At 35.8% G+C, this 12,885-nt stretch overlaps 1 protein-coding gene across 1 annotated transcript in view; it reads left to right on the top strand.

Annotated features, from left to right (window-relative positions):
- otogl (otogelin-like) overlaps nucleotides 1-12,885 on the top strand; it is a 224,147-nt gene that overhangs the window by 151,780 nt on the left and 59,482 nt on the right. Inside the window, exons 39-41 of the mRNA XM_039762177.1 lie at nucleotides 114-299; nucleotides 1,328-1,540; nucleotides 3,600-3,704. Coding sequence (XP_039618111.1) covers nucleotides 114-299; nucleotides 1,328-1,540; nucleotides 3,600-3,704 — 504 coding nt within the window. The remainder of the gene's footprint in view (nucleotides 1-113; nucleotides 300-1,327; nucleotides 1,541-3,599; nucleotides 3,705-12,885) is intronic.

Consider the following 12,885-nt stretch of genomic DNA (forward strand, 5'->3'; position numbering starts at 1 on the left):
ACGTTGTTGTTTCTCATTATAAACAATATAGGATGTGTTTTTCTAAAATGTGTAATTGTAACATATTTGAAAACTGATTTATATATATGTGTATATATAAAATTATTTTCCAGCACTAAAATGTCCACCTGGGAAAGAATACCATCCATGTGTAAGTACATGTAAGACAAAAACCTGTCAGAATAGAGAATATTATGAAGAATCCACCTGTTCCTATATAAGAGAAGAGTGTGTATGCAAAAGTGGAACTATCCTTCATCGTGCAGACTCTGCATTCTGCGTTACTGAGGACCAATGTGGTAAGTGTATCTGCAGACAGAAAGAAGTCCTGCAAAATCAAAACACATGCAAAAGACTTAGCAAATAGCCTTTTTTAGCAACCTTATCAGGAATTTACTAGTTTTTATTTGTTGAAACATATCAGGATGACCTAGTAATGTCTTCTGTTAACAGTGTTCCCACAGTGCACTCCCAAGTAAGCTTTGGATATCCTGAAATTGATGCAAATGCTGTACAACCACTGACATCACACTTCATTTTGTTTTTTTTATGTACAAAAACTGATTGGTTAGCTGCAATGTTAAGTGCTGTATTTCTTCAATGAATACATTTTCACAGACAAACTTTTTGCAAAACATACTCCAGTATGTAGAAGCAAGGAATTCAAAGATGGTTAATGCTATATAACAGAAAACTGCATATAAGTCTTGCTACCTACCAATGAGTGATGTACACAGTCCATTTTACAGCTGGCTCCATTATTTGCAGCTTTACTGTTCAATTTCCAAATACTTTATAAACAGTTAAACTCACAAAACAAGAGAAAAAAAATCTGCTCTAAAATGGCTGAATTTGTGTACAGGTAGACTTACAGACATTAACTCCTGAGTCTCATACAATTGTTTCACTTATAACAATATAATGCCATCATAGTATTTTATATGTAAAATCAATCCATTTTTCTTGTTTGCACTTACACTTACCTGGTAAATTTCCAGAAATATTAGCATTCCTTGAAGAAGGATATTGCCAATCTGAGTTTCTCTGAATTACTTGACTCTCACTGTGCTTACAAATGTTTTAATCTGGAAATATACCAGTAACTTCTTGAAAAGAGCTGCTTAAGTAATCAAGTTAAATGAATAGTTTGTAGTATATATATCTATATGTGTAAATATAATATTTGTAAATTTATTTTATTTTATTTATTTATTGTGCTTCTGTAAAAAAAGCCAAATTTCACCCTGGGTACAAATAATGTTCTAGCTATTATTGCAGTCTGAAATTCAATTGCAATTACTAATTACTAACATTTTTTACTTTGTAGTATGTACTGATAATGAAGGCAGGCCAAGAGCACCAGGAGAAGTATGGAATGGTTCAAATAAGGGGTGCTGCATGTACAGATGCATGGAGAATGGTAGTGTCATTGCAGTAGAGCCTGACTGCAGTGAGGTTCCGGCTCCCATCTGTGAGCGGGAGGGTGAATATGTCATTGATGTCATTGAGGAAGGAGCTTGCTGTCCAAAAAAAATTTGTGGTAAGTTCTGCTAAGTTACCTACAACTCTTTTGAAAGGCTGTTATTAAGCATTCTTAAGGATCTGTTGATCTGACATTAATGACATCAAATGGTTATTTTCCAATTAGCTAGTCATTAAAATAATGAAAACAACAGCAGTAGAAGTTACTTCGCACTACTAATCTTAGACAGTAAATCTGTTGAAAGTCTATTAACTACAAGGAATAGTTACAGAGCAAGAAGGCATAATATATTTCGGGATATTGTATTATAATTCAGATATTATAAAATATGTCAAAAAAAGTTTGTTCAAATGATCAAAACATGGTGGTTCTCTGTTTCATACAAGTACATCCCCTTTATTTATTACAAGCTACTGAAAACAGGTAGAGCAAAATATAGAGGGTGGCAGAACCACTGCCATGCATGTCACTTTATTAGGAACATGAAAAACAGATCATATGATTACATTTTATTACTTTGAAATATTACAACTGGAAAAAGGTCAGTAAAAGATACAAAAAATCCATCCATCCATCCATTTTCTAACCCGCTGAATCCAAATACAGGGTCACGGTGGTCTGCTGGAGCCAATAAAAATCTACCAGCTGAATTCACCATGTTATGTGTTGTACTGACATTTTTACGGTTATAATATTAATCAGTTTATTTTTCTCATTTTGTCCTATATTTGTTATTCTTCATTTACAAAAAATGTATACTTAGTTCTGTTTTATTTTTAAATATATTTGCCTTGATTCACATACATATTTTGAAGTTGCAGCTATATTCCTTCATTGCATGGAATACTAAGGCAAAAATGATGTAGTTTTCATAAAATGAAACATAAATGACAGTACACAGCAAATATTTGTTTTATCTCATTATTATCTACTTTATGCATTTGCATTTGTTTATAATTTTTACCATTTCTAAATTTAGCTCTGGGAAAATTCAAACATTAGGACATTGATGTAAATTAGTACTGTCCTTCACAGATTACTGCACTTCTTGAAAATACATTTTATATTGTCTCTCTGTCACTTGATACTTCCCACAACATGAGGGACAACAAGGATGAGCCCTATTTACCAAATATACAAAACAAAGCTTTTTTTTTTTTTTTAAATAATAATAACAATAATAATAAGGTTTAATATTTAACAATGGCAGTAATACACCTTCCTGGTGCAAAATTATAAAAGCAGTGCCCCACTGGGTCTATCTGCAGTGCACTAGTGCTGATGGAGGAATCCCACCCTAGCAGTGGAGATAATACACCATGTTGTCTTCTTCTTCTTCTCTTTCTCACCACCTTTCTTTTGGATTGGCGCTACTCAACAGTGTTTCACTGCCACAGGGGCACATTGCTTTCTGGCAGATCCTGTGTTTTATTCCCCACAATTCAAGAAATCTATTTGATCTCACCTTAACTTCTCTAAGTCAAGCAGGGCTGTAGCTGTTCTGTTCTGTTCCCTGAAGTCATTTGATGCATGGAGGAAAGTACATTTCTTCCAAATACATTTACCTGGCCTGATAATCATCTTCTTAAAGTGAAACCACTGACAGCACTCATGTCAGTTATTTGGGATCCACATACCATCTCCTCTGGGGGCTTTGTTTTCTATCTTCCTGTTCATAAATCCACACATTTAAAAAAAAATCATTTACATAAGATTTAAATAATTGCATATTAATATTAAATAATAATGACCTGAAAATAGGTAAAGTTTTTTTATAGCATTTATGATAACTGGAAATATATTTTTTTCATCCTATTAGTTTACAATGTAACAAAAAAGGATTAAAAACTTAATATTCAAGTTGTCTTTAAATGACTTTATGATTGTATACCCAGGCAGTTTTTATTATCATTTTGCAGGTAAGATGATGCTAAATTATGCTAAGGCTGATTAATGTATATAGAATAACAAATATCTACTTTTAGAATTTCTTTAACACAGGACACATGAGAAGCAAGAAAAATAAATTAGGTGCTAAACAAGCATGAAGCTTGATGCTGAAAGCTTCTTCATGATCATATACCTTTTTCATGATAATGAGGTCTTCTCTTTGCAGAGTGCAACTTAACAATATGTGACAATGAAGTTCCCACATGTGAAAATGGAAATAAACTTATGATTGGCTACAGCACCATCTCCTGCTGTCCTGAATACAGATGTGGTAAGCATTGGTCTAAACTAAAATGTAATTTGGTAAAATTGCTAACCATCTTCAGATAAATAAAATGTTGTCAGCTGGGGGACAGAATGCAACCAAAAGCTCTTAATTGCACTATCGATACACAACTGAAAAAGAACAAAGCAAGAAAAGAAACTAAACAAAAATAACAACTCAAGTTTATTTATTAACATGATTTTGGTGTTTTTGAAAAAGATTTACATTAAAAAAGATCTAGGAAACTGAAATCTTATATTTAGTCTGATATTCAGCATCCTGGAACATATGCCACCTCGTTAAAGCCAGGGCAGTTAAGTGATTTTTTATGGTTTAGTTCCGACTCCACAAACACACAACCTGAATGTAACACCCACTGAGAATCCACTGCATGTTTTAATAAGTACGGTCAACAGTTTGTCTGGCTGAAGAAAAAGAAGCTTTTGTACAGTGCATGATGTAGTGTGACGTTCAACTTACAGGAGAAGTCTATATAATGAGACAGTATGTTGTTTAATTTCCCAGGCTGGTTTCTGTTTAGGGTTTTCTTTTTTCTTATGGCTATATGATTTTATATATTATATTTTATAATGATATATTATTTCCTATTTTTCATCCAAGGTCACTTAGTGGATCTCTTCAGGCATATTTTGAGAAAAGTGGATTCAGAAAGTTAATTAATGCATGATACAGTATATATATATAATATACATATATACCGTATATATACAGTATATATATCTATGGTAAACTAATGGTGGTTAGAGTATGTATCAAAATGCCAAGTATATTACAGTCTCTGTCTCAGTGATCCAGATTATGTACTCATTAACAAAAAAACTGTGTTAATTACAATAATGAGTTAAAACATGATTATAAATCAAAAATAAATGGATCTTATTCACAAGTAAAGCACGTCCTATGAAAAGGAAATAAGTGTTGTAATATTTTATTATAAAAGTTCAGCATTTATTGTCAACTTCTTGTGTTTCCTCCACTGCTGGTTTCATGTTTCAGCATGTGTTACACTGAATACTGGCCAGTCCTTTAAATTAGTTTCAGGTTTCAGTTACCATACAATCCCAGTTTTCCAATTTCACACTCTTGGCTATGCTGCATGCTTTTTCATTTTATGCAAGGTGTGTACCGATACTGCACCCTCACATAAGAATGCATTTGATTGTAGATTTAGAAGGCATTCAATACCTTCCATATAAGTGAAGTTCACATCATTATTTCTGGTTACAGCTGAAACAAGGCATGGTGCCTCATGTTCATTTTCCTGCCCCTCTGAAGCTAATATTGAAGAAAAAGAATCAAACTTTCTTGCCCCAGCCAAAAAATGAGCAGCATCATTCTGAACCAATCACAACCAACGTATCGGGGATTTGCTGATCCCAGAATACAACAAGTTGCAGTAATCAAGCTGAGAAAAGATAAAAGAATGAGTAGCTTTCTCAAGGTCCCTATGAGATAAAACATTTGGACCTTAGCTAAAAGATGAAGCTGGAAAAAGCAACTCTTGACTACAGAATGAATCTGTTTCTCAAAAGAGAGTTTGCTGTCAAAAACAACACCAAGATTATGAACTTGAGGTTTACAAAAGTCAGCAAAAGAGCCAAGAAGTTCAAGACCAATTTGAGCTTCAACTATCAGCACACTTTATTTTGATTGAGGTCAAGAACATTGTCAGCCATCCAGGATCTTAGTTCAAAAAGACAGTTGTGCAACCAATTAATTGCAGAGTTACTCACAAGAACATAAATCTGAATATCATCAGCATAACAGTGAAAAGAAATATAAGATGAAGATATTATATATAGAAAATAAAACAGGACCCAAAATGGATCCCTGAGGAACACCACATTTAACAGGAGCAGTACATGGGGAAAGAGGAATTGAAAGACAATGAAAGTAAGATATGACGTGAACCTCTTAAGAGCAGTCCCTTTAAGCCCAACCAGTTGTTCAAACTGCAACAGCAAGATCTCATAGTCAAAATTGGCAAAAGCTGCAGAAAGGTCTAGGAAAAGAAGAGCTGCAGCCCCACCAGAGTCAGTAATGAGAGACAGATGTAATTAAATACTTTCAGGAGGACTGTCTCAACACACTGAAAACACTAAAAGCCAGACTTGTAGATCTCAAATAAATTATTGAAGTTAATATGATCAAGCAATTGATTATAAATAATTCTTTCTAATATTTTAGCCAGAATAGGCAATTCGGAGATTGGGTGAAAATTAGCTAACATTCCAGGATCTAAATGTGCCTTATTTTAGAAAAGGTTGCACCACCGCATGTTTAAAAAATGAGGGCACAACCTCCCTAACAGAAATATTGATAATAGGTAACAAAAATGGACCCAGAGCATCAAAAGCTTCAACTAAGAAGCATGATGGAATAACATCAAGAGAACTAAAAGTAAGTTTAAGTGTGTCAATAGTACTTTTTAGCTGTGAAAGTGAAACAACATCAAAAGATTCCAAGACAATGCCATGATTAACAACAGGAAGTGCATAACCAGTAGTAACAATGAAAGAAGCTGCTCACATGAAAGAACAGTACTATTTAATCCAGTTTCTGAATGGAAATAAATAGCTCCATTAATTGCATTAAATAAGACCCTAGATTTATTAGAATGTAATTGTGTTTAGATTTCTTAACTGCATTCTGGAAGTTGAACAGAGAATTCCTAAAAATCTGCTTAGATACATTCAGCCTGTTTTTCTTCCAGTGCCGTTCAGCAATTCTACAGGTGCAGTGTAGCTGTCATGTAGTGCCATTAAGCCAAGGAACTGTCCTTCCCTTTTTGCAGCATATCATGAGGGGATCAATTGAGTCTAAAATTGTTTTTCATAATGAATTTAAAGCTAAGACAGAATCGACAGTACTATCACACTGGCCTTGTATATCATGACTAAAAAATATGGTTTTAAAATCAAATATAATAGAAGAATTTAAAAAGTGAGAATAGCATGAAGCACAGATTGTGGTAGTAATATCAACAATAATATTCAAATCTATCATTGGAGAAAAATGATCAGTAAAAGGAACATAACATATACGATATTATTAACTGAAACACCAAGTTTAAGAATGAGATCAACAGTGTATCCCAGAGATTGAGTTGGAGCATTGATACTCCATACTGGATAAAATCAAATCAGTACAAGACTGATAAAAAGTCATTAACCAACGGTTTAGATTGACAACAAATGTGTAAGTTAAAATCAACAAAAATAAGTACTTTATCATAGGAGAACATAATATCAGCTAGGAGATAAGAGAATTCAGAATTAAATGTAGCATTAATTATAGGAGGCCTATAAACCATAGCACACAGCAAACAGGAAGAGCTACATACTTTGAAAAGCTGCAGTGCAAAGCTACTAAACGGGCCCCTTGTAAAAATTCTACAAAAGAGCATACAGTAGAGTCTCGCTTATCCGACATAAACGGGCCAGCAGAACGTCGGATAAGCAAAAATGTCGGATAATGGGAGGTGTTAAGAAAAAGCCTATTAAACATCAAACTATGTTATGATTTTACACATTATGAACCTAATACAGTGGCCTGGTTCATGAACGTCTCTGAACACGTACAAATCGGGTTATGACCAAAAAGTTTGCCAAACTTTTGCCTCTGTTCACGACCACACATTTGGTATAGGAACAAGCCAGTTTCCCTTTCGGTTTGTGCGTGCCGATGATTTACGCATGTGTTCAGTCTCTCCCTGTGCATTCCCTGTGCAGCGCGAGAGAGACACAGACAGACACACGCACACACGCACGAGAGAAAGAGACACACGCACACACGCGCGAGAAAAAGAGAGACGCACACACACGCGCCTGTGAGAAAGACGCACGCACACACAAGCGTGCAAGAGAGACACACATGCACATGAGAGAGAGACACGCACACACACACGCCAGAGACGGCTGGCCACATAATCCACTGTAATCATATTTTACAACAAAACAACATAAAAATGTAACTGAAAAAATGAACTTAGCAACAAAAAATAGACTATGCTCACGCTCGCAACTTGCAGTTCTTGTTGCTGATTGATGCATTTTTTTTTTTTTTGTGGTGGGACGTCGGATAATACAGAATGTTGGATAAGCGAAGGTCAGATAAGCGAGACTCTACTGTACTTTTAAAAACAGTGGCAACACCCCCTGCCACCATGACGGGACAGCAGAGAAGAGTTCAAAAATGAAAATCAAAAAAGTCAGTAAAACATAAAGAGTCACCATTAACAATCCAGGTCTTGGTGACGAAAAAGAAGTCCAGTTTCATTGATGTAATAAAGTATAGGAGTTTTATTACACACTGATCTCACGTTTAGGAGAGCAGCCTTGATAGATGCAGAAAAGCTTGCTGCAGGACGGGGTTGGGTGAGCGTGCGAAGATTAGCAGTGTTTACTCCCCTAGAACATGCAGAGTGATTCCGCCTTCAGATGGAGAAATCAAATCCACTATCAAATGCCTAAGGGCAAGGGTCAACATCCTGTGCAGGAGAAGATGGGTCAAAGACAACTCTCAGGGATCGAGAATCCAAGCCCAGCGATGAAAAATTGAGCCGACATTGTTTAACAGCAAAGCCAGCACACCTTCCGCGTTGGCACTCAGCTTAATTTTACTGGTGAACACCGGTGTCCAGGTAAAGAAGTCAGGAGAATAATAAACCAAGGGTGAAGGTTCAAAAAAATTCACATCAGAAGAAGAAAATTGAGACGATATCATACAAGAAAAGATTTTAAGTAAAGAAACACGATCATAGGACAGTAGCCCCTGGGATACACTACAATATAAAAAGACAAAATAAAAACATAAATTAACAAGATGAGTGAGTAGACGGCCAGCCACACCAGTCAGCATCTGAGGTGGTAAAGGTTTTGTCTTGCCTTCTTCAACCAAGGTGTCAATGTGCCAGATTACGTTCTCTGTAAAGTTGACACTGAGGCAGCTGAAAGTTTACCCTCTCCTCTCCTGTTAATTCTCATGGGTGGTGGTGATTGTGCTGTTTTCTCAAAGTTCACAATCAGCTCCTTTGCGTTGATGACATTCAGGAGAAGACTTTTGTCCTGATACCAGTGTGACAGACTCTTCACTTCATCCTGGAAAGCCTGCTTATTGTTGTTCGAGATCAGGCCTACTACAGCTGTGGCATCAGCAAACTTGAAAATGATGTTGGAGTCATATGCAGCCATGCAGTCATATGTATAGTCATTCAGACAAGCAGTGAAGCTGTCGATAGTTGATGTGCAAGAGTGACTTATAAATAAGGTGAATTAATCCTTGCATCATAAGTCATTTTTAACATCAGCAGTGTGTGCTGTATCTAACTAGCAAACAGCATGCAGCAGGACTACAAGGCTCTGCACAGAGTGGCACAGTTAGCTCAACACATCACTGGATGTGCACTCTTTAGCCTCCAAGGACATTTATTCCAAGCAATGTTGGACTAGAGCAAAGAAGATCATTAATGATACCAGCCATCCCAACAATGGCCACTTCTTGGTGTGATGCTCAGGAAAAACTACCTCTGTCTGAAGACCAGTTCAGAGACACTGATGAGATGTTTCTTTCCATATTCCATCAATATCCTAAATGAGGACAGTGCCTAGAGCTACATAATGCCCTATTGTCAAAGATAAAGTCTCTTAACATACTGAAGCTAAAGGCTTACAATGACTGAAGTTTGCCTTAACATCCATTTTATCCTCCATGCACTTTCACACTTTTGTCATTATTTAGGAACATGTGTATGTATGTTTTTATTGTAAACATTTTTTCAAATATATTTATATTGTGACCACAGGAACAGATCAATGGAAGTCAGAAGGAACTGACTTGGGTTTGGGTTCCAGCTGGGCTACGAGTAAAGCAACAACAAAAAGAAACACTGTAGTGCTATTGGCACATAACAAGGTCGGCTCTAGACAGCCAGCCAAAACTTTCAAAATAGTGTTTCAACTTAGGGATCTTTGTCCTCAATGAAGGCACAGTCAAAATGTGATGCCACCTTCTGGTACTGTCTGTTTTTACGGCATCTGGGATAGAAGGAGGAGGGCCAACTTGGTGTACTCTGGATGGGGCTATGTGTCCTCCTTGGCCATTTTCTAGGAACTATGGGGGAAAGAGAAAATACAGTTAATGCCAGCACCTCCTCTTGTCCTAGAGTGATATCACTTACCTCATCAGTGTCTGGAAGTTGATTTCCAGGCACACATGCATGATAACATACATTTTTATAGTATTAATATAATGCTCATTTATTGTTGTATAAGTTGTGTATTCATTTTTTATTGTCTTTTTATATTCTTCTTTCAAAGGCACAGTCTTGGAGTTTAGCAACTATACATTTCACTAAATATTGCACTGTGTGTAGTTATATGTGATAAATTAAATTTGATTTTATTTTGATTTAAAGAATCACATTCTTATTGTTGCTTTGGATCTACCGGGGAGCAAATAGGTTGAAAGAAATAAGTTTATAGAATGTGCGAATACTGCCTATATCTTGATCATTATAGGCTAGTGAAATTTTAAGTATAGATATTAATGGAAGAAAGGAAAGGTTGGGCAGGTTTCTTTTGACAGTTTCTAGGTTTTACACTGAAGAAGTACTGTGTTACTCTAAATGTTGGACTTCTAACTGACGTCCATGAATTAAATCCTATGTGGGTTAAAGAAAGCTGAAATTTATGATTATTGTGTACAGAAGGGATGAGAAAATCATTTTGGTCTTAATATATTGGTATATATTTTTGGCAGACATTAGTAGAAGTTGAGTATCCCTAATTCAAAATGCTTGTGACCAGAAGTATTTTGAATATTGGATATTTTTAGATTTTGGAATATTTGCATATACATGATGAGGTATCTTTGGAATGGGACCCAAGTCTAAACACCAAATTTATTTATTTTTTTGTACATCTTATACATATAGCCTAAAAATTATTTTATTCAATATTTTATATAATCTTGTTAAACAACAGCAACAACAAACAGCGGCAGGTTTTCAGTCTTCACTTATGATGCTCTGTTTTGATTAAACGGTTACTGAACACAGTCATGCTGTGGGTCATGTTGATGCTTAAAAAGTCTTGGGAGTTTGGAATTTTGGATTTGGGATACTCAACCTATAATGACTGCAGCACACAGCCAAGCATACAGAGAGGAATTTGAACAAGATTTCCTCTCCATGCCTAACAAAGCAGGTGCTGTGCCATTATCTTCTGTTTCTTTCCATAGTTTCAAATTACATGATTTCAGCATCTAGTGATAAATGTAGTGCCACCACTTCTCTCCAAATATACTCCTTTTGAGCCATGCAGAGTTGTGATTTAAAACCTGGCCTTTATGCACTACTAATGACTAAAGTTACAATTGCATTCAATATTTGCTAAAGGATTTAATATATATTGACATATTCTAAAAAAGATACAGTAGCTTAAGAAGGATATTCTTTTTAAAAATATCAATCCCCCAGCTAAACTACGATAAAGAGATGGCCCTCTTTTAAAACCTTGCTTTCCTCAATATTGAAGAAAATAAATTTGAATTTAAATTTCAAGCTTTCTTGTAACTGTAAGAGTGGAATATTTGAACTGTTCTGGGATGAAAATGTGTTCTAATTTAAATTTACATGTCAGGAATATTCACCAGGAAAACTATTTAATGAATTACATTTAGTTAATTTTGAACCCAGAGATCTTACGGAATTCATCCAGTAGGTTACTATGAGTTATAAAGATGAATATCAATCAGTAATTTAGATCTCCAAGTTCAACCTCTTTCCTTATGATCCCTTTTGATTCAGTGATTCAAGCACAATGTATACTACTTTCTATCAACTCAATCAAAAGCTTTTTCCTTGTCCAGAGACACCAGGACCTCTGGAAGTCCAAATAAAATCTGCAGAAGTATAGAATTGAAGTTAAAACATCTAAAAAAAGTTATTTTTCTTTTTCAATATCTAAAATACAAGACTCATAAAATACTGTATTTAGCATTCACTAATTTATCTAAGCTAGAATATTAAAAGACAAGCTGCTGTAGGGGATACTTGGCTTGCAGCAGCAAATTGAGTATAGTGATACCAATTTTTGATGTTGCTAGTTTTCAAATCATTCACATCTTCTTCTCCCCTTTATGAGTTGCCTCCAATAACAAACAGCATTTGATGCTGCAGAAATTCATTTTAATATTAACATAAACTTCATTGTCTATTTACAGTAATTCAATGCTTCATTGTATATTTAATTGGTAGATATGTAATTTTACATAAGGCGAATGACAGGGGCAGCTTGGTCACATCAAAATTAGTGTTGTGCCAGTGTGCTCTGTAAAGTAATCCAATCCAGTAAGGTCTTCTTTTGCATTTCCTCATTTTGGCTGCTTTATTGAATATACATACTGTTACAGCATCATCCTTGTTCATAAATGTTATGATTTCTACTATTGTATGTATATTCACCACAAGTATTATGTATGTAAACATTTTGGATGTAATAGTGACAGTGGGTGGGGGCATGCCACCTCCATCGTGGACTCTTTATTGGAGTCTAAGGGACCCTTGTTATGAAACAGTAATCCTCAATAAAGAAGGCACTGCAGTTGCTTTTGGATGATAGTCACTGTAATGACATTTGAATTAGCTGTATTTCCACCATGCTAATTAGATAACAAGGTCAGTCAGTCATTGTCCAACCTGCTATATCCTAACACAGGGTTACGTGATTTGCTGGAGCCAATCCCAGCCAACACAGGGTTCAAGGCAGAAACAAATCCCAGACAGGGCACCAGCCCACTGCAGGACACACACACACACACCAAGGACAATTTAGGAACGCCAATGCACCTAACCTGCATGTCTTTAGACTGTGGGAGGAAACCGGAGTACCCGGAGGAAACCCACGCAGACACAGGGAGAACATGCAAACTCCACTCAGGGAGGAACCAGGAGTGCGAGATAGCAGTGCTACCACTGCGCCGCCTAGATAACAAGATAAAATTAATAATTTAAAATTGATTTAACTAATCTGACAGAAACTATTTACAGCACCAACCTGCATTCACTGCAGCACCTCAGAACCCACTGTAGTGACTGAGACATGGGAATGGAATAAAAAATCCATCATTCTCAATCTTTCAGTCAGCTGGCTGAGCCCACTAATCG

The sequence above is a fragment of the Polypterus senegalus genome, chromosome 8 (assembly GCF_016835505.1).
Source record: "Polypterus senegalus isolate Bchr_013 chromosome 8, ASM1683550v1, whole genome shotgun sequence".
In the NCBI taxonomy this organism is placed as follows: domain Eukaryota; kingdom Metazoa; phylum Chordata; class Cladistia; order Polypteriformes; family Polypteridae; genus Polypterus; species Polypterus senegalus.